General features: G+C 46.0%; 1 protein-coding gene across 1 annotated transcript in view; it reads right to left on the reverse strand.

Moving 5' to 3' along the window:
- Nucleotides 1-760: 760 nt before the first annotated feature.
- Nucleotides 761-23412, reverse strand: part of Elovl2 (ELOVL fatty acid elongase 2) — a 39752-nt gene continuing 17100 nt past the window's right edge. Inside the window, exons 2-8 of the mRNA XM_051170353.1 lie at nt 15427-15490; nt 11360-11547; nt 8830-8907; nt 6612-6783; nt 3704-3828; nt 3138-3272; nt 761-1422 (exon numbers count right to left, since the gene is read on the reverse strand). Coding sequence (XP_051026310.1) covers nt 1297-1422; nt 3138-3272; nt 3704-3828; nt 6612-6783; nt 8830-8907; nt 11360-11547; nt 15427-15490 — 888 coding nt within the window. The 3' untranslated portion in view covers nt 761-1296. The remainder of the gene's footprint in view (nt 1423-3137; nt 3273-3703; nt 3829-6611; nt 6784-8829; nt 8908-11359; nt 11548-15426; nt 15491-23412) is intronic.

Here is a 23412-nt window from a genome sequence, read left to right on the forward strand (position 1 = left end):
TTTGCTAAAGTGGAGGGAAAACAGAATCAAAGTTAGTTTTATGTAAATTTTGGAAAATGTGCATTTTCATGTTTAATGGTGGTAGTCCAGCACCTCTGCGCCAGCTTCTCAGTGCAGAGCAGTTCTGAGCAGGCAGAGTGGGTACTGCTTGGGCCAGATGCATTGTCATTATGGCTTATTCCCACCCATGGGGCCTTTCCAAACACCTTCCTTTTCTCATTTCTGACATTTAAATTTAAGTTATGAAGATTGACAGCAACTACTTGGGACAGGATTCACAAGCAGGCTCCGAGGCAGCAGCTGACAGGTGAGGTTTGCTTTGCCCCGGGGGCTCTGTTGGCTATGATCTGTAAGTAGTCCAGCTGCATTTCTGTGCCAAGGAGAACTGCAACTGGACTCCAGCCTTTGCTCAGAAGAGGCATGGCAGGTATATGTAGCCACTGGCCTTTGAGATAGGCAGAGTGATGCGACAAATCCAGGCTGACAAGAGAGGTAGACAGGAATGCTTGAGTAAGGAAGTCAATTGAAACAGAGATAGCTCCTGTCCAAAGCCCCTGAGTTATTACAATTTGGCAAAAAATACGTTTTTTCCTGGTTGAGACGGGGTCTTGTGCCTGTGGACCCCAGGCTGCCTCAACATCCAAATGCTGGGGTCACAGATGTGTGCTGCCACACCCAACTCAAGAAGCTTGTTCCTTCATGGATCGACTAATCTTCGAACTATACCTTGAAGGTGAATGAACTGTTACTGTGCCCTTAACTTAAGTATCAGAGGTGGTTAAAAAATGTAGCCGACGAGCGAGGGAGGGTTCTGCTAGATTCTGTCTGGTTAAGGATCCCATTTAAGTGCTTCCTGGGGCTGACACCTTAAGGAACAGTGGGCTGAGCAACTTCTGCACTGACAGTTATTGCTTGACATAGACTAGAACAGACCCTGACATTCACAATATAATTAACATTTTTACACATTTAATCTAAAGAAAATTAACTCTGAAGACCTGCCAGGAAAAACAAAGCCCTTGTCTCCTGGTTTTCTGCGTGAATAAGGCATTACGAAGAGCTCAGGAGAGAGGGGCGGGTGCACCTGTTCTGAGGTTTGTGGAGGTCGGCATTGCTTCAGTTAGCAGAGTGACCTAATAGCAATATATTATAATACATTCTGGGTACAAATGATTTACAAACTCAAATGGAATTAGTTTATGCTAAAACATACAACTTTCAATTCAGTCTTTGCTTTAAAACAAGCTCATCTGTTAGGCTGCCGCAGTGTTTACGCGGTTTCCCCGTCACTTCATTTTACTGCGCCTTCTTGTTCGTCACGCCATTAGCCGCAATAAAGTGGGCTTTGGGGAAACCATTCTTCACTTCTTTCCCTGCGGGTTGCTCTCGTATCTCTCTCTTCACTGGCTTTTTTCGGTATGTCTGTCATAGTATAGATAGGAGGAAAAGCAGGGGAGACGTTTTAATAAGGCCTCATCTCTAACCTCTGACACAGCATGCAGTTAAAGCACTACATAATTTTCCTTGGTACTGGACCTTCCACTAGGAATTGATGTTTGAGCCAGGTGTGGTAGCGTACACCTTTAATCCCAGCACTCACGGAGGCAGAGGCAGGTGGATATCTTCTGGGTTTAAGGCCAGCCTGATCTACAGAGCAAGCTACTAAGAGAAACCCTGTTTCGAAAAACAAAACAAGTGTTTGTTTTTAAGCTTCTGGCTACAAAGTTCAAGTAAATCTAGGCTAATACACAAGAGTCAGCTAAGGCTATTTCACTTTTCTGTTACATTGTAATTTGCTTAGCAATCAAAGCAGCTTACATTAGTTGTTCACTGGAAAAATATAACTTCTTTTTAAAATCAAGATAAAAGGAGCTGCTGTTTTATTTATTTTGAGATTGCAATTTGGCTACATTTCCTGGTTCTGGCTTTGCACGGTCTCTTTAGTTCAACGACAGCAAGCAGGGTCTACTGTGTGCCTATCATGTTGCCTCTGTCATTCTGATGAAACACCTGACCTGTCTTCTCATTTACTTTTTTGAGACGAGGTCTCGTGCAGCCAGGCTGGTCTCCAGCTTGCTGTGTAACCCAGGATCACTCCAAACTCTTGCTCTTCCTGCCTCTACCTCTGCAGCACTGCGATAACAGCATTTTTACATTTTAAAAAGCAATGATGGTGTTAACAAGGGTCAAGACTGGAGTGATGTAAAGTCAACTAAGACTCAGTCTGACCAGTGTGTGGAGACAGTTTTTGTGACCACTGCCCACCACCACCGCGGGCCTAGTGGGTCCCTGCTGTTCCTTTCATGCTCTGGTGTGCAGGGGTGGGTCGGTTTGGTTCCACTGATGGTTCTTTCTTTAGACATCCTCAAAGGAAACTTATTTGTTACAAGATGCAAAGGCCAGCCAGTCCAGTTCAGAGGCACAAAGTCTGAAAAGCTCCCCAGGGTCCAGTCCCCACAGCTGTCCTTGACATAAAACCACCATGGAGCAAAAACTAAAACATAAGAGCAATTGTCCGGAGAAGGAAATATAGTCAATATCGAGTTTCAAAAGCACTGTTTGAATATAAGTTCTGCTTTTTGTTGGAAGCAGCCTTTCCATTTCTTTGGCCCAGCAATTTAAAATCCACAACCACCTGAGACCTTGGCTAGCACAGCCTGCACAGGCTCTTATACAACAGCCACTCGAAGGACTCTCTCATTTAAATTGTTAATTGAAAAGAAAATGTCACTTGACAAAGACAGAGCAAGCATGCCCTTTCCTTGCTGGTTTGCCTTAAAGGAATTTCCCCAAATAAACACTGCCTCCAAACCTCGGAGCAGCAGACAGAGGCTTCCTGAATTCCTGATTCCACACCTTTGTTCCCAAGCCTTCCTCCCTTCAAGCCTCCTGGCTCTGTGCCACTACACCTGCTGAGCCTTCAGATGTCAGGTTTGGTGGCCTGCTGCAAATGCACGTGTAGACAGGACACAACGCAGCCTTTGAGAACAAGTTCTCACTCAGCAAAGGCCAACTGGACTGTGAGCAGGAGCCTGTGGGAAAGGGTTAGGAGGCACTTCCTCCTCTCCAGGGCATTATCTTAACACTCCATGGCTGGGGCCGCTTTGTTACATTACCCCTAAGCAAATCTTGCATACCTGAATGTAGAAGTTTAAGAACAGGATGACCAGGGTCATCATATAGGAAGACTGGAAGATGAGACAGCCAAAGGGGAAGCCGCAGGGCTTCACTACGGCACTCAGCGTGTGCGTGATGGTGAGCACGAACTGCACCTGGAAGGCAGAGAGGGCTGCAGGTGAGAACAGGCCTTGTGGCGGGTGGGCGCTAGTGGTCTACGCACGGCTACCGTCACCTGTTATATTCTTTCTGCAGAAACAAATCAAGAAAAATGCCTCAACAGCCCACTACCCTGCCCAGAAAACTCATTTGAAATTATGTAAGTATATAAATATGCCTATTTTCCCATGGAAAAGTGGCAGTTCATTTTTTTGATAAAAAATTATCTAAGTTGTACGTTAGTTTAGAAGGTGGTCATATATATTTCAAACAAGAAAATTTCCATTAGAAGCTAACTGAATGCACAAAAGATACTATAGTGGCCGAAGCATGATTCCTCAAGGCCATGATAGAAATAGGCAGCCTCGTCAGAGAGAGACCTGAGCTGCCTGGGAGCCACATGGAGAGCGAAGGAAGGACAACATACCAGCTGAGCCTGTGTGAGGTACTTCTTCCACCAGAGGTACTTGTGCATGGACGGGAACACAGAGAGCCCGTAGTAGGAGTACATGAGAATGTGGATAAAGCTGTTCAGGGTTGGTCCAAAGAAGCCTGCGGCAGGGGAGAACATGAGTTAGTACTCCCAGAAAGGGAGGTGCTCACCCTTCCTCCTCATGTGATGTGCTCTGTATCCTGCCTGCAAAGTGCTAACAGGTCCAGACAGTCGTGCAACGGCATTCACACGAAGAGATCCCCAAGTGCTGCTATCCCTCCAGGCTTCAGTAAGCCCTCCCAGACAGAGGTGTGAACCGGCAGAGGTGTTCAGTAACCCCCACCCCCAGACAGAGGTGTGAACCTGCAGAGGTGTTCAGTAACCCCTACCCCCAGACAGAGGTGTGAACTGGCAGAGGTGTTCAGTAACCCCCACCCCCAGACAGAGGTGTGAACCGGCAGAGGTATTCGGTAACCCACCCTAGACAGGTGTGAACTGGCAGAGGTGTTCAGCCAACCAAACCAGCTGCTCCATATCTGCAAAGGGCTTACTGTTTCTACAGTGGTTACCAGCTAATCAGTGAGGCAGAAAAAGGTGAGCTCAAGCCTGGTTGCAGAATTGTGGCGACAGAGCCCATGTGGCTGGAGGAGTGGCCAATTATGTGCTTTTGTAAGCTATTTTCTCATGTTGAGACCACCCCAAAGCTGGGGCCCCCAAATGCTGTAGGAACTAAAGAGCACTGCTGACTGCTACTTAGGCAGTTTAAATTCTTTAGCCCCAATTTCTCACCCTGCGTTAGTAACCTAGATAACTGGAGAGCAGAAAGGAACATCGGATGCACAGAGTGAGTTCTCAGCAAATACTAGGCAGAATGCGCTATGACGCGTGCTTGGATGGCTACTAAGACAAACCCCTTGGGAGCACCCAGCAATGCAAGAGGAGGGATATTTATTTGCCCAGCTGGGTTCTCCTTTCTACTTGAAGTTTTTGTAATTATCTTGGAGATACTGTATACAGTATACAGCCACAGAAGGGCCTCTGTGCAGTGCACTGTGAATTTTAAATCCTCCTCAGCTGTGGCTACATTCTTTGTGGCGTTCCTTTGACGTTCATTAATCTTTCTTAGCACTTAAACTTCCACAGTAACTCTGCCACCTAAGTGTAAAGGCCATCTGTTTTCTGTGCAGGTTCATTCCTTGCACTGGAGTTTTCACTTGTACCTTGACATGCAGGGATAACATGCAGCTTAATGCCTCCTTAGTGATCTTTCAACTTAATGACAGGGTCAAAATTATGTGCATTCAGTAGGAACAATCATTTGAGCCTTAACTGTTGACCACCTTAGTAATAGTGGTCTACTCTTCTCTCTGGATGCCTGGGGATGGAAATGATGGAAATCACCCCATGCTTGTACCAGGAGATGAGCCCACTGATATGTAGCCGGGACTGTAGCTATGATGGTGCTCAGTGGGCTAAGCACATTACATGCAGTTTTCACTTGGGGTGCTTTCAATTCACAGTGGGTGTATTAGATTTAACTCTTTGGTAAGTCAAGGGGTATCTGTACCCCACAAATTCTTGGAAGTTTCTATCATTGATACAAGACCCCAAGTCCTAAGGAAAAATACAAGCATGTGCTATCATACCCATTTAAAAAATGTTAAAGCCATCACTCATAATTTGATTTTTTTGTGTGTGGTACTGGGGATGGAGTGAGTGTCCTTGTACACCCTAAGCAAATGCTCTCTTGGTGAGCCCTCTAAAATAATTTTTTCTTAAGTTTTGTCCTATCTAATTTTTCATAGAATAATTTCAAATTCATGAGGACATGATGATTGAAATGAAATGTATTGTTTTCTTTAGTTTGGTCATAAGAGAGCACCCCACCCCACTCTCTGTCAGCTGTAAAGCAGTGTAGGGAGACGCCATCAGCTGCCTACAGTGAAGTAATGTCAAACTAAAACAAGAGACCACAGCATGCCATGCAAGGCCAGGGTCAGCACCACCTCACGAAGTTTTTGCTTCATGCAAAATGTGTGATACTAATGAGCACACTAGTTTATTATAAAACGTGTGTGTGTGTATGTGAGGGGGGGCAGGCATGAACATGTGTTTTGAGAGAGGGGCTGCCATGTTCCTCTTAGGCCACTCTGTCAAGTGCTAGGCCTGTAAGTGTGCATCACCACATCTTAAAACCCATTTTTTATCGTAGCTCTCATTTTTTTTTTCCCAAGACAGGGTTTCTCTGTGTAGCCTTGGCTATTCTGGACTTGCTTTGTAGACCAGGCTGGCCTTGAACTTACAGAGATCCACCTGCCTCTGCCTCCCAAGTGCTGGGATTACAAGGGTGCGCCACCGCACCTGGCTCATCTTATTTTAAAGTTGAAAGCTAGTGCTTTGGTGGGTCACACAGATATGTCTTAATTTTTCAGAATGTGAAGTCAAGACTCCATAAGAGCTGAAATGTCCAATGTGTATCACAGTGAGGCGGTGGCTAGCTGTGGCAGGTGCTGCCTGAGGGGCGGGGCTGCCTTCCGTGTGCCTCTCTGCCTGAGGGGCAGGGCTGCCTTCCATGTGCTTCTCTGCCTGAGGGGCGGGGCTGCCTTCCATGTGCCTCTCTGCCTGAGGGGCGGGGCTGCCTTCCATGTGCCTCTCTGCCCGTGACAATTGGTAGATGGCAAACAAGCATTATTTTTTTTAAACTTAAGGTCCTGCTCTGATCTTGCCAACATAAGAATCCAGAGACCAAACAGCTACTGGCAAATGTGCTTCCTGCGGTGACAAGAACACGGCTTTTGGGATTGCTCTCTCTCCTAATCAGCACAGGCTGGTGGCCTACACGGTGCACTGCTGTTCTTGAGAGACTCATTCCATGGACCCAAGAGTTACCAAAATGACTTACTTTGCCCACAAGGTATCCAGTTCAAAACACACCACCAGATGTTAAACATGGAGGCGTGGTGATAGACGTGAAGGAAGGTGATCTGGCTCGTCTTCTTTCGAAGGACAAAGAAGATCGTGTCCAGGAACTCCACTAGTTTGGAGAAGTAGTACCACCATAAGACCTTGGCTACCTACAGCAGGTGCACAGAGGGGGAAAAGGTGACAGGGTGCCGCAGCAGCCCTGCCCGCCGCGCCCGGCACCCGGCCTCCCACCTGTCTTCCTTCAGGGCTTGGAGATGCTGTCTTTCCCTCCCGTTTATTCCTACTCCATCCCATCCACCTGTCTCTACCAAAGAATGGGGTCTTTCCCAAACAGCCATTACTTGTCCATGATTCCCCACCAAAGGACAGAATCCTCCACTACCCTCCACCAGCAGCCTGCAAGGCTTCCATGAGCCCTAAAAGTGGTCTCGTCAGCCTGTGCTGCCCTGAATCTCCCACCCTGCTGTGTCTAACACTCTTCTTGCCTCGAGTCTGGCACATTTTAGTCCCCCTTCACTAACCCTCCTCTTAGCAGCCACCTTCTCCCAAGAATGTTACCCAGCTGCCTCCTCTCTTTCTCTCAGAACCATTTACAGACCCAGGTTGCCTTAACTACCTGAAAGCACAGCGATGCTGTGAATCCACCAGCATGTTTCACATTGCCAGAGCTGCATGCTCTCTTGCTCAGGTAATGAACGTTTTTACAAAGGGATGCACTGCGTCTCTGGGAGATGCAAAGTGATGTTCTGATGCTACTGTGACTTACACATTCTGATCCTATGGGGAATTTTCCCTCCTTGGATATTTGGAAACTCACATATAAAGACAAGATGTTTAATTCTTTGCTGTATATTTTTCCTGCAATGATGTGGTGCTGTATCAGCTTTAAAAGGTGAGAGTGAGCAGTCTCTTTCTTTTCACCCTGTTAAAACCTGCACTCGGTATGGTTCAGCTCACCCCAGGCAGTGGTCTTTCTGATGCTTGCGCTGTCTTTGATAGCCAGTGAGAGGGGGTCTTGGAGAGACAGTTCTTGGAGCCATGCATGACCCCAATACTCATGCATATTCTTTGCTGGGTCACAGGATGTCCTAGAGTCATCTTAAATACACTTCCTGACACCAACCTGGAAGTGGCCATGCCCCTAAGAATCCACACCCCTTCTGGTAGACAGCCAACTCTGTAAAGTCAAGCTCAGTACCTTGGGCCGTCACAGACTGAAGAAGCCTTCCTGCAGATAAAGCTATGAAATATGGCCTCTTCCAGAGGTTAGTTATATTTCCAGTTTGCACCTGTAATTACTGGGTTTAGTTTTCACTACTTGAAAAATAGAAATCTTTTTTCAAGAAATAGCTACCAATGATGTTAGTTTATTATGTACTTTATCTTCAGTGTCCCACAGCTGGCTGAAAGCAGCAATGCATTTTTATTAATAAGCAATAGCAACAAGGAATTCTGAACTCTTGTTAAGATGTTGCAGTGATGGCACATACCTTTAATCCCAGCACTTGGGAGGCAGAGGCAGGTGGATCGCTGTGAGTTCTAGGCCAGCCTGGTCTACAAAATAAGTCCAGGACAGCCAAGGCTACACAGAGAAACCCTGTCTTGAAAAACTAAAAGAGAAAAAAAAAAAAAAGATGTTGCCCACTGTGGCTATCACCTTCCTGTGAGTGCGGGTACATTTGCCTCTAACATTTGGGGGAGGAAAATTGCCTTGTTTCCTTTTAATACTTGTGTTTACAATTTAGGAAAAAAGATGATTCCAAAATTAAGGACAGCACAAGGCCACTGAGGGCAGTGTGGCTCCATCTTATCCCCTCTTGCCTGCTATTTCCACAAAGGAGGCAGGCGGTTTAACTAGCCTCTGGTTTCTCCTGCCACCATTTCTCTTTTTAAAAGGAAAGTAAATACACTTTCTCACAAAAGGTGGTGGGTGAGTGGCTGGTTTTCACTTAAATGTTCCTGAGGCAGGTGGTGATGGTTCCCAGGGTGTTTGGGATCTATTTCGGCAGCTCTCTGCATCTGGGAGAGGCATCAGTTACAGGGATGTGCGTGGTTCAGTCAGCCCATCTCCTGGTCGTTTCTCTAAGTCTTTCCATCAGAGCCAAGTCTCTTGGCATAATCCCAGCTTCCTACCGAGGAGGGGGGGGGGAGGGGCAAGACTGCTCTTTTTCAATGGAAATGGTTGTCAGGCTCACCCGGATATCACCTTCCCCGGCACTGTCGAGATTCTGACACTGCAAGTTGTAGCCTCCTTCCCAGCTGGAGAGGATGAGCTGCCAAAACATCAAGAAGGGGAAAGAAATCAATACAAGACTGTGACAATACTGAATAACAACACGGTCCCGGTCCCCCCCCCCCACCCCCGCCCCGCAGATTAGAGCAGAAGCATCCCAGAATCCCACCCAGTTTTGCCCTCAAGCATTAACAAGGGGCTAACTCCTGCTGGGCAGAGCCTAGGGACTGCTTCCTTCCTTAATGTGTTTCACTTCTGACCATTCAGATCATCCAAAAGTAAGAAGCTCTATCACTTTAGTAAGATTTAGCTGCCTGTCTCTATAACGCTGAGTACAAACAAGTGTGAGGAAACTACACTAAAATACCTTCAGTTTCAGTGACTTTGTAAAATGTACATTATAATTTTACAAATATTAAAAGGGACCAGAAACTTGTAAAAACTTTCTAAACAGTATCACAGCAATACTTGATAATCAAATAATTTCCATGATTGGCCCTCCCCTCCCTGTTATTCTCTGATAAAAAGATGTTCTTTTTAAAAGCCCGTTGTCCAGTCATCTGAGTCCCGTTCTCGCAGATAGTGAGCACCCGTGATGAGTGCTCAGGGTTGCACGGCTAAGGAGTGGTACAAACGTGACACAACTCAGTTTCTAACTCATTCTTTCCTGTTCTCTATATGACATGAAAAACACATCTATTAAATTCACTGAAAAGTCTACAAAAGCAGCTCTCCCCCCTGCAATAATTTTAAATTCTAGAACATACGGTTTTCCCCGGAAGAGGCCTAGAGTTTTTTTCTGCTGTTAACGATACTGATGACCAAGTAAGTGACGTTTGGAACCCTGGTCTCTTCACAGTTCTGACACAACCACCTCCAGATGTTCTGAGGACAAATGAGTCCAGTGAAAGCACAAACACCTGGGATTTCCTAGTATGCTCCGTCACATCAGGTCCCCAGCAGCCTTCCCTATCCCCAGATGCCCACCTGTGGCAGGCTGGAGCCCTGGGATACCGTAAAGGATAAGCCCGTGTTTGTGTGTGTGTGTGTGTGTGTGTATGCATTTCAGATTAAGAAAGCTAGGTTGCATACAAATATTTGAAACCCATGAAGGATAAGGCTGGCAGACGTATTTTCTGTACTAAATGCAGCTGTGGGGTGACCCTTTAGTGTGAACAGGGGATATTCTGTTTGCCTTCCACATGTCCTGTTTTAGCCACATTTTTCAGGCTATCACCAATCCTGTTCTTATCTAACCAGTACAGAATTAAGCAGCAGGCCGCAGGAAGCTGCCTCCTGGGCTATTCATAATCCTCCATCTGGGTTGGGTACCAGAGCCATCTAATCTAACCTTTGTACTGAAGGAAATTAAATGATTAGCCTTAAGCTGACATGGACTCAGTAACTAGAGTCCACTGGCTCCAGCGCTTCCCTCCCAGCTTAGTCCAAGCTACTTGCAGATGCAGCCTGCAATGCTGTGTGCTCAATCCCTGACGGGACTCTGCTTCCAGGCTTGCTCCTGACCATGGGGGGAGGGGGTCTCTTTCCTTTCAGCCAAGTAAAGAAACTAGACTGGCCGGGCATGCTGACACACCCTTTATCCCAAGCATTTGGGAGGCAAGGGGTAGATGAATCTCTGAGTTCAATCTGGTTCACACAGTGAGGTCCAGGACAGCTAGAGCTACATAGAAAAAAAGCCTATGTTTACATGGCTTTCCTCACCCAAAATTCTACCCACCAGTGCTTCATTTTGGCCACTTATGGCAACAGCCAATGGCCATTATTAAAATGGTAATACATGAAATAATGTCACAGTGAGAGGCCTTCATTTTAATATAAGAATATACTGTCTTTTAAGTTTCATGGACAGTAGAAAAGTCCTATTTGCATCATTACTAGCCATCTACAGCCTTTATGGATGGATTTAGACTAATTTTTCTAAAAATGATAGTTTCTTTTCTCATTTTTTCTAAAACACGTTGAATACTTTTAAATTTCTCTTTGTATTATAACAAAAACTCCTGGTTGTATTAGGCAAAGCGGCCATTACTTCTACCTGTGGTTTGGCACTCTACAGGATGGTAGGCAGCTAAAGAACCAAGCCCTGGTAGTGTGAGCTCAGGCTTGCCAGCACATTCCAGACACTGGGCAGGGTTCTCCAAGGGGATGTCTGCACCTCTGTACATGGCCTGCATGTGGAGTTTGACTTTTAAAATAGAGTGACCCTTCTAAACCTTAGGATCATACAGCAATGAAGACAAGAATAAGGCATGGCCTTCCAAGCCCCTTCCAGCTAAACCAGGATTCTGGTTTTAACTTGGCTAAGGGACACAGGAACAGACTTCTGACACTTTGAACAGGCAGAGCATCAATGCATGAACCACTTTCTCAGGTTCTTACAGAGTGGTGCCATGCCAACTGCAACCTGGCACAGTCGGACCAGTTCTCAAACTCAGAGAGTTAGGCGAGCGAGAGTGCAGCCGCACGCTTACCTCCACCAGCATGTATGCAGAGAGCAGCGTGATGCCGAGGTTATACAAGGTGAGGATTCCCCTGAGCGAGAGAGCAGGCCTGTTCTTCATGTATTTGTTACCCAGCCATATCGACAGCAGATACACGATGGTAAGAAGGAAGGTCGGGAGGTAAGAGTCCAACAGGAACCACCCTCGAACTCGAGAATCTGGAAAGAAATGCTCGTGGTGAGGAGCCGAGGAGCGAGGCTCCCACACAGTTAGCAATGCTGACGACATACAGGTGCCCTCCTCCAAAGGGGACTGTCCAAGGTCCCCAGTGAACACCATGATCTCCCGTCCTTACTGGGCGCTTGATATTTGAGATGCACTCAAAAAACCAGCCCAAGTCTCTTCTCCCTGAACAAATTCAGACACCTAGTTTCCTAGACCTCAGCAAACTCAGCCTTGGAATTTTTCTGATTAAGTTGGGAACTTTTCTTTGTAGTAACCAAGTCACTAGTATCATTAAGTAAACAGGTGTTATTTTGATACAAGCCCTGTGCTGCTGTACAGTCTTGATAACCAAAAGGCTAGGGAAGAGCTAAGGGGTAGGTAGTACACAGAGCATGGATACACTGGACAAAAGGATGATTCAACTTCCAGAAAGGACATGGAGTTCAACATGCCACTCAAAACAGTATGTAGTTTAAACATGCAAATGGTCACTTCTGAAATTTTTCATTAAATTTTTGAGGGACTATAGTAGACTGTGGGTAACAAAAAACCAAAACTTCAGATAAGAGTACCTTACACATATACACACAGTGGGACAATGCGATGCTGAGTTAAGCCAGGCTGCAGAGTTAAGATTTCACTGGGCCTTATGAGAGGATTCAGCCGCTACCCAGCTTCAGAAGCATGGAGACCATGGGCGCCTGCACTCAAGCGTACACATTCATATACTCAAAAGTAATAAAAATAAATGCAAACGCTTCCCACGGGCAGGGAGTAGTGTGTACATCTTTAATCCCAGCACCTGGGAGGCAGGGGCAGGGAGGGCTCTGAATTCCAGACCAGCCTGGTCTACACAGTGAGATCCTGTCTCAAAATCAGGAACAGCAACAGGAAACCTGATATTTAAGGGCTGGACACATGCTCAGAGGTTAAGGGCTCTTGCAAAGTAGCCTGGTTCAGGGTCCGGCACCCACATGGCTACTCATAACCATTGGTGACTCCAGGTCCAGAGCATCTGATGCCTCTTCTGACCCTTGCAGGCTCCTATACATGTACAGTGCACATAAGCTCACACACATCTTTACATTCAAAGAGCTTTCGTGGATACTGAATGACAGAGGCGGAAGGAAGCTACTGAGTATTTCGCTTGCGTTACCTGCATTTATCCGTGCTAACAACACAGCTTACCTTCCCATTAAGATCAGCGGAAGGGGGCACACACTGACATTGCATCAGAATCCATAACACCCAGAATTTGCCTAGGATCACTGCAGTAAACTGGAGGGAGTTTACAGAGGGGGGCATTCCAGGACAAGAAGCATGTGGCACTGGTGGCCTCAGGAGAAAGCGGCCCAGCTCCGGAGCAGCTGGCTGAGAACAGCCTGACACAAAGCTGCAGACAGAATTGTTCTGGGACAACAAGTGTCAATCCAGGGTGAGAGCCAGGGTTAGCCAAGAGCCTTTCCTCCAGACAGTGAAGACGGGGTAGCTACACAAAGCCCATGAGCAAGCTATATACCACACCAGGTAACCCCTGGAAGTGACCTGCAGGCACAAATGACGTTTCTTCCTCAGTTTCCTGGCCTGGAGCCACAAATTTTGTATGCTGTTTGTAACCTACACAGAGAGCATACAAAACTGGTTCCACCTTTTCCTGACCTTGCTGTTTCCCCCCACAGCCTCAGTCTGCCTCCCTGGTGTGCCCCACACTGTCTACTCTGACCGTTTAATACACTTATAGCCATACTAATGAGGTAAAAGCCTTTGTGAGCACTGCCTAAAGCCTTGATATGTATTGGCAGATTTCTCAAAAGCAATCCTTCTAGATAAACAATATGGCCACCCCTGGGGTTCCTTTGAGAACTTGAGCCACACAGGGCAGGTCATAGCGGTCAGCTTCCCTACCTGTGTCACAGTGCTGCCACTGAACTGTGTCCCTCCAAGACATGCTCAAGTTCACAACCCCTGCTGCTATGCACATGGCCCCCCTTGGGAACAGTCCGTGCAGTTGCAATAATGTTAAGATGGCATCACACTGGGTTAGGGTGGGTGGGCCCTGCCACCCCTGCCCCAGTTAGCGGTGTCATTACAAGATAGGGACAAGAGAAGTAAGGAACACTATTTGAAGTCAGAGAAGCACTGCCAGCAACCCAAGACTGGGGGGAGAGCAGCACCAGACATCGAGGGGACAAAGTGAGCTTGACTTCAGAACTGCCAAAATGTGTTTCCATCTTCTTCAAAGCCACCCAGCCCTAGGGAATGCATGCTGTGGCCTGGTGTCTTGGCTGCATCCTGACTGGGCTAGGCTTCCTTCTGCAAACACTGCCTGTGCTCTATGAAGAAGAACCGAAGAGCTGGTCCCCTCTCTTGCCTCGCCTGTAACTTACAGCCTCAGGGGTAGGAGGAGACTCCTGTAAACTGCACCAGCTGGCAGCTGACCTTTCTATCTGTTTGCCATGCTGCTATCCCTGCACGCCTCAGTAGACCTCCTGCAACCAAAACAGGAGAGCAAATGTTTGTTCTCTTGTTTCTTTGGGAACTGAGTAGTGTTACTCTCCGTGTCTGGCATATCCCACAGTGTACCGATATGGCTGGCATGCACAAGATCAGAAAAGGCTAGGGATGCCACTGAAGTCACTAGGTGTGGCCATCACCTTCAGGAGGGACTAGGAGTCTTGGTGTGACTGTAGTAACTCAATTGAGTGATCAAACTGTAGATTGTGTAATCCCCTGCTATGACGCAGAGCAAACCACTGCAATCCTTTCCTCAGCTGACCCTGTTTACAGCAATCTTATGACAGCAAAGTTCAGTGTGAACCTAGTTCAGAGAGATCAATGCTCAACTCTCTGCTGAGAGAATCAAACAGAAAGCCATGGTTCCGGGAATCCACAGCTCCTGTGGCATCCTTTACAAGCGAGAGGCGACACCCTGCACTCCAGGCTGATTCCTCCCCCACCTCACCAGAGCCACAAGCAGGGGAAGCAGAGGTCCCAGACAGACAAGCTGGCCCTCAACAGATCCCCAGGGAAAACAAGGAAGAACCCTCTAAACTGCACAGTTTCTATTAAACAACTAAGCCACCACTCACTTAGAACAGGCTTCAGAGTCTCATTGGAAACTGGAGAAAGGTCAAAATAATCTCCACGTTTGTGCAAAGCTGTGAGGAGGAGGAAAACCTTGGGCTTCCCTCCTGTCTACACTGTCTTGAGGAACCAAGGATTTCCCACAGGCTTGTCAAACAACCAGGTGCAAGGGAAGCAAGACACCTGTCTAGACTTCATCTAGTCAGAAATATCAGCTCCTCTGTTCCCACCAAGACAATGGATACAGGCAAACAGAGTCAAGGTTCTCAAGAGATAAGCGGCCACCGGAAAGCCTGTGAGAGAGAGAAAGGAGACTAGAGTGATGAGATGCAGCAGAGAGGAAGCCATAAAAGAAAGGCAGCCACAGCTGGTGTCTGCAATAGAAGGAACTGACCAGATGGGAAAGAGGAAGACGTAGCAGGGAGAAATTGCAGGCATAGGGAAGCAGCAAATAAAACAAATATGCATATGTGAAGACTCAAAAGCTGTCTGAGGAGCTGAACCCATGTGAGGAAGGAAGGCAGGCTGTGACTAGAGGCTGATGGGTGAGAGAGCAGAGACCATCGGGTGTCATAGCTGAAGCCTACATTTCATCTGCTCCTCATCCCAGGAGACAGAGTGGGGCAGAAGAAACGGGGCTTCTGCTATCCTGGGAAGGACACACCTAGTATAGGGCAGTTTATGGTCCATAGGATAGATGCTGCACTGTTCTCAGAGCCCCAGCGACAACCATCCTTTCCTATAGGCAAATGGCATCCTCCCTGTGTGTTTCCAAGCAGCTCACTCACCTCGTGGTCCAAACATGTTGTCCAAGAAAGCATTGACTTCATCATCAAGTGCCTTCAGGTGCTCCTGAAAGAGAGACAAAATTAAGCGGTCTTTTTTTTTTTTTTTTTTTTTTAACTCTGAAGCCATCATCACCAACCTGCAGCTACAGAATCTATGAGGACCTCAGCGACAAGGAATGGGGCTGCAGACTTGAGAGTGGCCAGGAAGCGCAGCCATGCTGTAACCAGTTTGCAAAGACTGTGGTGGAAACAACCCCTCTTGTGTTTCCTCAGGTAAGAAGAGTCCCAAAATAGACTGTGGACTCAGACTCAGGGGGTCACTCACCTCAATTCCATTTCCCTCTAAAATGCTTAGAAGCAAAGCATTACATAAGCAGTTTCATGGCTGTAATGAGAGCTGCTGTAGGGTGTGTGTATGTTTGTGTGTGTGTGCGCGCGTGCGCACGTGTATGCATCAGAGCTGTTTTTTCTATAACCGTTATGTTTTCATATCAGTACTAATTAACATTAAAAGACATTTCCTGGGTGGTTTTTTTGGGTTTTTTTTTTTTTTTTTGGTTTTTTTTTTTTTTTTTTTTTTTTTGATTAATTCTTGTCATACAAACTCAGGTCAGAGCGCGACTATTGTTGCTAAGCACCTTAAGGTGAACACGTTGGATGACACCATCGTGACCTACTCTTGCTCTTGCTTGTCTTCTCAGAATGGATGCTCATATCTCCTGCCCCTACTAGAAAGGTCTGGGAACACTGCCCCGGCCTCAAGCAATGGGAGATGAAGACAGAGCCGGGTTCTGGGAAGGAATTTCAGATGACTTAGGTGACAGCTGGGCACGTCAGCCTCAAGACTGTCTCTCACAGAATGAGCTCCAGATTCAAAGTCGTGTGTAGTCATGGTCCCCAAGCACTCCATGCTCCATCACTCAGACAAACCAGCCTCAGAGAGGAGGACAGATACTCTGGCATCTGAGAAGCGGACCCGTACATTTGTAAGTGGGTCCAGCTGTTGAGACCTAGTCTTATTCAGTCTTTGATCCTGAAATCTCAAGGGAAAAACAAACAAACAAACAAACAAAAAAACCGGGTCTTCAGGACCTTGAGGAAGCTTGGGAGGGAGGCAGTGGAGCAGACAGGACCTAGTACAGCCAGCCAATGAGTTAGAAACTTCGTCTTTCTTCTTTCGTCACATCTCTGTAAAAAAGGCATTTTGGCTAAATCAAGCCTGAACCTTGTAAACAACTCTTTCATCTTTGGCCTCCATGTGGAGCATCTTAGTACTACAAATTAGAGAAGGGCAGTGACGTGGCATCTTGGTGGGAAAGAAAATCAATTGTATAGCTATTAATATGCATGTCCATGTCCGACCTCTCATTTTTAACAGATAAGGCCACTAACCTCACAGACAGACTGGGGACGGTTGCCACACCACAGAAAACTGTTTAAACTTTTTCAGTTTGTTTGCTGAGGTTCAAAATCCATTTTCTAAAATGTACAGAGCTAAGAAAGCTTCAATTAGTAGGATACAAACTCATGGTTGCTGTAAATTTGCAGAAATTTACTTACAAAGTGGAAACTAAACAGAAGAACATAGGAAGAGAGAAAAGGAAAGGAACAAAAGGGCATCTGGTCTCCCATTCTTTGCTACCCACTGACTAGTGCAAAGTCAGGGTACATGGTCCTCATCTTCTTGGCGTTCTCAGTCTAGAGAGTAATGCATAGCTCCTGGGTGAAAAATGTCACAAGGCTCTCAGAGCTGCAGTAGAGAAGGACAAAGGTTTAACCTGGACACCCTTGAGGAACACCCGGAAGAGACGAGCTCCTTCTGAATTCTGAACCTCTAGATGTTGTCTCAAGAAGGGAAGGCATTTGGGGAGTCGCAGGTGCAGGCACATCAAGGTACAGCTCATGTGGGAATCACTCATGATCAGGGTCTCTAGTGGCTCATGGTAGAAAAATACAACTATAGTGGCAGAAAGCAGACCAATGTTTGCTTGAGTCCCCGCCTCCCGTGGGGCACGGGATATCCTTCAATAAGGAGGATTAAATGTGGACACTGACACATACGGACAAGGGAGCGTGTAGCCATCAGGACTACATTTCAGCATATGCTGAAGATGTCTTCAAGTCAAAGAAAGACGATGCCATATGGAAGGTTGAGTTTGTTGTATCTAACTGGAGAGCCACACCCCAGCATACCCTAAGCAAGCTGGGCTCCCCACCTAATCATATCCACTATAACACAGCACCCCTTGTGCCACCTTAACAACCATGCTTGCCTCACCTTGACCAGCTAGAAGCAGCATTAGCTAAGATCTACTCCTGCTCATCCATCCAGCAGCTCCACCATACAGACTACATAAATATCGGCAGCTTTCTTGAAACATGCCCGTATCCTAGCCACTGCGAGCTTCTGTAAGCACTTGGGGACCCCAAGACCAGAAGGTGCAGACTGGATGCCCACCCATCCCTAAATGTACCCATTGGAGGGCAAGTCAAACCAGGATATTTCAAATGGGGCTCTTTTCTGGTCTGTTCCTGAAGTCTATGGTTTCTGGAAGAGTATCACGTGTGGAGCACCTCATTTGCCCTAGGTTACCTCAAGGAAGGCTTCATGGGGCCATTGCCATTATAATTAAGAGCCATTCTGTGGAAACAGAGGAGGGGGCTGGAGACACGCGGCCTGGGTGTCTTGCTGCTCTGAATACAGGACGGGACATCTTGTCTTGCCTTTCCTTCCTCTTCATTCCATTTCCCCTTCTTCCTCCTCTTTTACACTTTTATCTTTTGTTTTAAGCATTTTACAGGCATAAATACACACACACACACACACACACGCACATACACACATGCACGCATATATACATGCACATACACCTCACACACACATCACAGCATGCATGTGGAGGACAGAAGACAACGTGTGGTAGTCAGGTGGCTCTCTCCTCCCACTATGCAGGGCCCAGCTATCAAACTGAGGTTACTAGGCTTGGCTGCAAGCCTTTACCTGCTGAGCCATCTCACTGGTTCTATTTTGCAGATTTTAGATTTTTTTCCCCATAGAGTGGCATTATACTGTATTTTAAATGGTGATTCTGGATCTTGGTATTTCTTCTGTCTTATTAGCAGAATTTTGGAGAATGGTTTAAAGACAGAACAGTTTCACCAGAAGTTCACTGCTTTCCCAAACAAGCACATTAAGACCGTAAAACAGACAATTATGTTTTACTGTAAAAGTGTAAAAATCTTTACTTTTCTTTTTATGTGTTTCCAAATACAGTAATGCTGAAGAATTTGGTGACAGTGAGTGAGGGAATGTGGTGTGACTCCAATGCCAGAAACTTCTCCAGAGCCTCAAACCAGAACTGAGTTGCAGGGAACTCCAAGGAAATGTGTCCCCTCAGGGACAGGGGACTGCCCTACATGAGGTCTTTACCTTGTGCCCAGGGCTCAAAATGCCTGTCAAACACGCCTGTTGGCCGGCTCTTGGGGTTCTTCTTATCCTAGATCCATACCACTCAGTAAGGCAAACCAAGGGATAGCTTATGCAAACGACCCCAACTCCATGGCATCGCATTGGTCATTACAAGAAGAACTTGTTTTGGTGGTGTCCTGCTATGCAGTCCCCTCCCTTCAATGTCCTGAGAATAAGAATTACAGACATGCACTGCTGTCCTTGGCCCAGAAACTAGCATTCTTACTTGGCATAAAATCTGGAGAATTTTAGAAAATCACATAATTGTTATTAACTCCCTTGGCTGGCTGGGCCAGAGTTCAGCGACCTCTGTCTGTTTTCTCAACCACCCCTGCGTCCGCGCCACCATGTGCACTCTGCCCTAGGCATGCCTGATTAGGAGATCATTCCTACTGCATCGTAAGCCTCCTCTGCATCACCACATGGATTCTGCTTGCTGACACCTAGATGCCTCTTAAGTACAGGTTGTTTTCTCTGCATTTCCCTTCTCCCAAACCGCTCAAAAGCCTCTTTGTCTGGCACACATTAGGGGTTCCATAGTGCTTGTGAAATGCCTCTCTTTATGAATGAGTTCTCCAGTCACCCTAGGACTGGGGCCAGCAAACTTTGAGGCTCCACTTCTGACCTCTCCCCTTTGACAACACTCTTCTTGGCAGGCCTGACAGTATAAGGATTGGACATTAGGTATTTTGTCTTTGACAAGTGAAAAATAGATCAGAGAGGAGAGAGAAACACGAGAAAACCTTCAGCAAAGCATCAGAGTGATGCTGCACCAGTGGGCTGTGCTAAATGAGAGACACCATGTCTAACGGGACCTGCCAGCCAGGCAAGCTCTAAACAAATCAAATCTATTTCTAGTATGAGGAGCTGAACCCAAGTCTTCTAGATTCTTGGCAAGCTCCTTGATGCTGAACAAACGTCCACATCTCCCAGTCTTTTTTACTCCAGATTTTATAGCCATCAATGTTTAGCGTAATATCAACAACGGGCTTTAAAGAACAGTTTTCTGGAGAGTGACAGGGCATGTATTTATTCCTCCCTCTGCTCTATTTGCATGTGCTGGAGACAGGGATTGGCTCTTCCTCTGGCCTTCAGCATCCTCATGAGCTGGTGGGACCATCCACTCTGCACACTGGCCAGGGCAGCATGCAGCCAGCATCCAGATGGAGGAGACTGTTTGTGGACATGGTGCCCACCCATGTCTGCACAAGACAAGACAACCATCTGCACGGATGTCACAAAGCAACAGGCTTTCACGAGCCCTGGTGACCTCCTGAAAAGAACCAATCTGGTACGTGCCTCTGGCCATGGCGTACGGGAGGGAAAATGTCAAAGCTGGGCAAAACAAGAGGTGAAACAAACTACAGGGACACAAGGAGTCACAAATTTGCATCAAGTAGTATCTGTGGAGCACAGGATGGTGCTTGGATGTCAAAGACACGCTCAAATGTAGAACTTCCTAATGTATTTATTGCCACATTGGTAACTGAATTAAGGGCCTTATGCATCATGGGTAAGCACTCTACAACTGAGTAATCCCCCTAGGCAAAAGCAGATTTGAAAATATACTCATAGCCAGGCATGATGGCATACACCTTTAATGCCAACACTCAGGGAGGCAGAGGCAGGCAATCTCTGAGTTCAAGGACAGCCAAGGCTACACAAAGAAACCCTGTCTCGAAAAACGAGAGAGAGAGAGAGAGAGGAGAAAAAGAAAGAAAATACACTCATAAGGCTTAAATGATCTATGTATTAACTCAGTGGTTAAAGGTATTTTACTAAATATATTTCATTGGTATTATATTAAGTATATTTCATAAAACTAATATAATAATTATTTTCTTTCTAGTCAATTTAGAATCATAGTTCTTCACTGGTTATCAGAGAAATGCAAATTAAAACTATACTGAGACTCCATTTTGCTCAAATCAGAATGGTCTTTAAGAAAACAACACTGCTGATGGGAGGCTAAACTAGTGGGAGTCAGTATGGAGATTCCTCAACAACAACAAAAACAAAACCAGACCCCTCACCCGACACAGCTTCAAGACTTTGGGCCTTTCTGAAGGACGCCAAGTCAGCATATTGCAGTGATCCAAGCAGGATCAATGTTTGCCGCAGCACTACTCACCTGGCTGAGTTACAGAATCTGCCTCGGTGTCCAACAACAGAAGAGTGGACTTAAGAGCACACAGAACGTGTATAGGAGCAACTTCCGCAGAAATAATGAAGAGCAAAGTTGTTTGCAAGCAAATGGATCTAACTGGAGATAATCATATTAAGCAAACGAACCCAATCTTGGAAAAACAAATACTAACATTTTTCACCTTGTGGTTGGTAGATTTGACACAAATACGTAAAACTGTCCATACATCTATGATGAGAAAATAGAGGTGAAACTCGAGGAGAAGGAAGTCAACCAAAAGGAAGAGGAGGCGGGTGAGAAGGGAGAGTAGGCATGGAGGGGATGCGCTCGTGTATGAGGGATGCTTGTATCAAAGTTCCCTTGTATCACAGTACTGTGTGCAGGGAATATAAACCATGAAATCAATTTATTTTATTTTATTTTTTTTCATTCTTTTTTTTTATTAATTTATTCTTGTTACATCTCAATGGTTATCCCATCCCTTGTATCCTCCCATTCCTCCCCCCCCCCCATTTTCCCATTATTCCCCTCCCCTATGACTGTTCCTGAGGGGGATTACCTCCCCCTGTATATGCTCATAGGGTATCAAGTCTCTTCTTGGTAACCTGCTGTCCTTCCTCTGAGTGCCACCAGGTCTCCCCCTCCAGGGGACATGGTCAAATGTGAGGCACCAGAGTACGTGAGAAAGTCATATCCCACTCTCCACTCAACTGTGGAGAATATTCTGACCATTGGCTAGATCTGGGAAGGGGTTTAAAGTTTACCTCCTGTATTGTCCTTGGCTGGTGCCTTAGTTTGAGCGGGACCCCTGGGCCCAAATCTGCCTATCATAATGTTCTACTTGTAGATTTCTAGGACCCTCTGTATCCTTTTATTTTGCTATTCTCCCATGCGTCTCTCATTTAGAGTCCCAATAGGATGCCCTCCCCTCTGTCCCAGTTTCCTGGTAAGTGAAGGCTTTCATGGGACATGCTCCTTGGGCTAGTATGCAGATATAAGTGACTATATACCATTTGAGTCTTTCTGCTTCTGGGTTAACTCACTCATTATGATCATTTCTAGCTCAATCCATTTGTCAACAAATTTTGGGAATTCCTTGTTTTTAATAGCTGAGTAGTATTCCATAGTGTATATGTACCACAGTTTCTTTATCCACTCTTCTACTGAGGGACACTTAGGCTGTTTCCATGTTCTGGCTATTATGAATAAGGCTGCTATGAACATGGTTGAGCAAATTTTCTTGTTGTGTGCTGGAGCATCTTCTGGGTATATTACAAGGAGTGGAATAGCTGGGTCTTGAGGAAGCCCTATTCCCATGAAATCAATTTAAATAATTAAAAATGTAAGTAACTGAAAAAAGTTAGGACCTTCCCTCCTGAAAAATGGAAATAAAATGCAAATATTTTTCTGGTAACAGGTTGCTCTTATTAAAAGATACTAAATAACTTGCCTCAATGTTAACCAAGGAAAATGAAGTCCACTACACATTAAGCAAGGAGCCCCAGTTTCACAATGAAAACTCTACTAGGTCAAGATCTGTGTCACAGCCATTACAACCTCTGCTTCCCAGGAAGTGGTAAGATAATATAAGGCTCCTTGGAGATCCAACCAAAGCCAGATTTCTGTAGTCAGAATAGCCAGAACGGTGCCAGCTTCTGAACTTAGGGACACGGAAAGAATGGGGCTCTTTCACAAACAGCAGCAGCAATGAAAGGAAGTTGTGTTCGCGTGTGCTCTGCTTTTCAAGTGCTGAGCAGAGGGGAAGCAGATCCTGGCTTCTCATGGACAAGTGCTAGCCTTCGGGTACCAAACAAAGCAAGGCTTCTAAGGATTTCATGGGAAAATATGGGTCAGATTTTATTCCTATTTTTCCAAGGAAAGGTCATAACTGTATCGTTTCTAGGTAAAGCTATGTATTATAAAGATATCTATGGCATTTCAATATATTTTTGATATATTTGTATTTTTAAACGATGTAATTTTAGACTGCTCCATCTGACAAGGGAACCTGAGAGACATGTGGTTAGTCTAGTTTGTATTTTTCCTTAAGCAGTGAACGCAGCTCATTAAGGACTCTGTTGAGTAGTAGGCTCCAGCCCTGATGAGTCAGACTCTTAGGACACATTCTTCTGTTTGGCAGGGCATCACCACTATAGTGACAGCCGACCCTCACGACAGCCTTTCCTAGAAAGGGAAGGAACATTATACCTCTCCCTCAGCTTTTCCGTCTAGACAATGTCAAGTGAGCAACCTTAGTGGTTATCTCGAGGGCAGGGGATCCCCAAAAGGCAGAATGAAGCTTGCGCTGTGCGTGCAAAGACTGGGAAGTTCATTCTCCTTGGCCCTTGTGACAGAATACTGCAAGCTAGCT

The sequence above is a fragment of the Acomys russatus genome, chromosome 3 (genome assembly GCF_903995435.1).
Source record: "Acomys russatus chromosome 3, mAcoRus1.1, whole genome shotgun sequence".
In the NCBI taxonomy this organism is placed as follows: domain Eukaryota; kingdom Metazoa; phylum Chordata; class Mammalia; order Rodentia; family Muridae; genus Acomys; species Acomys russatus.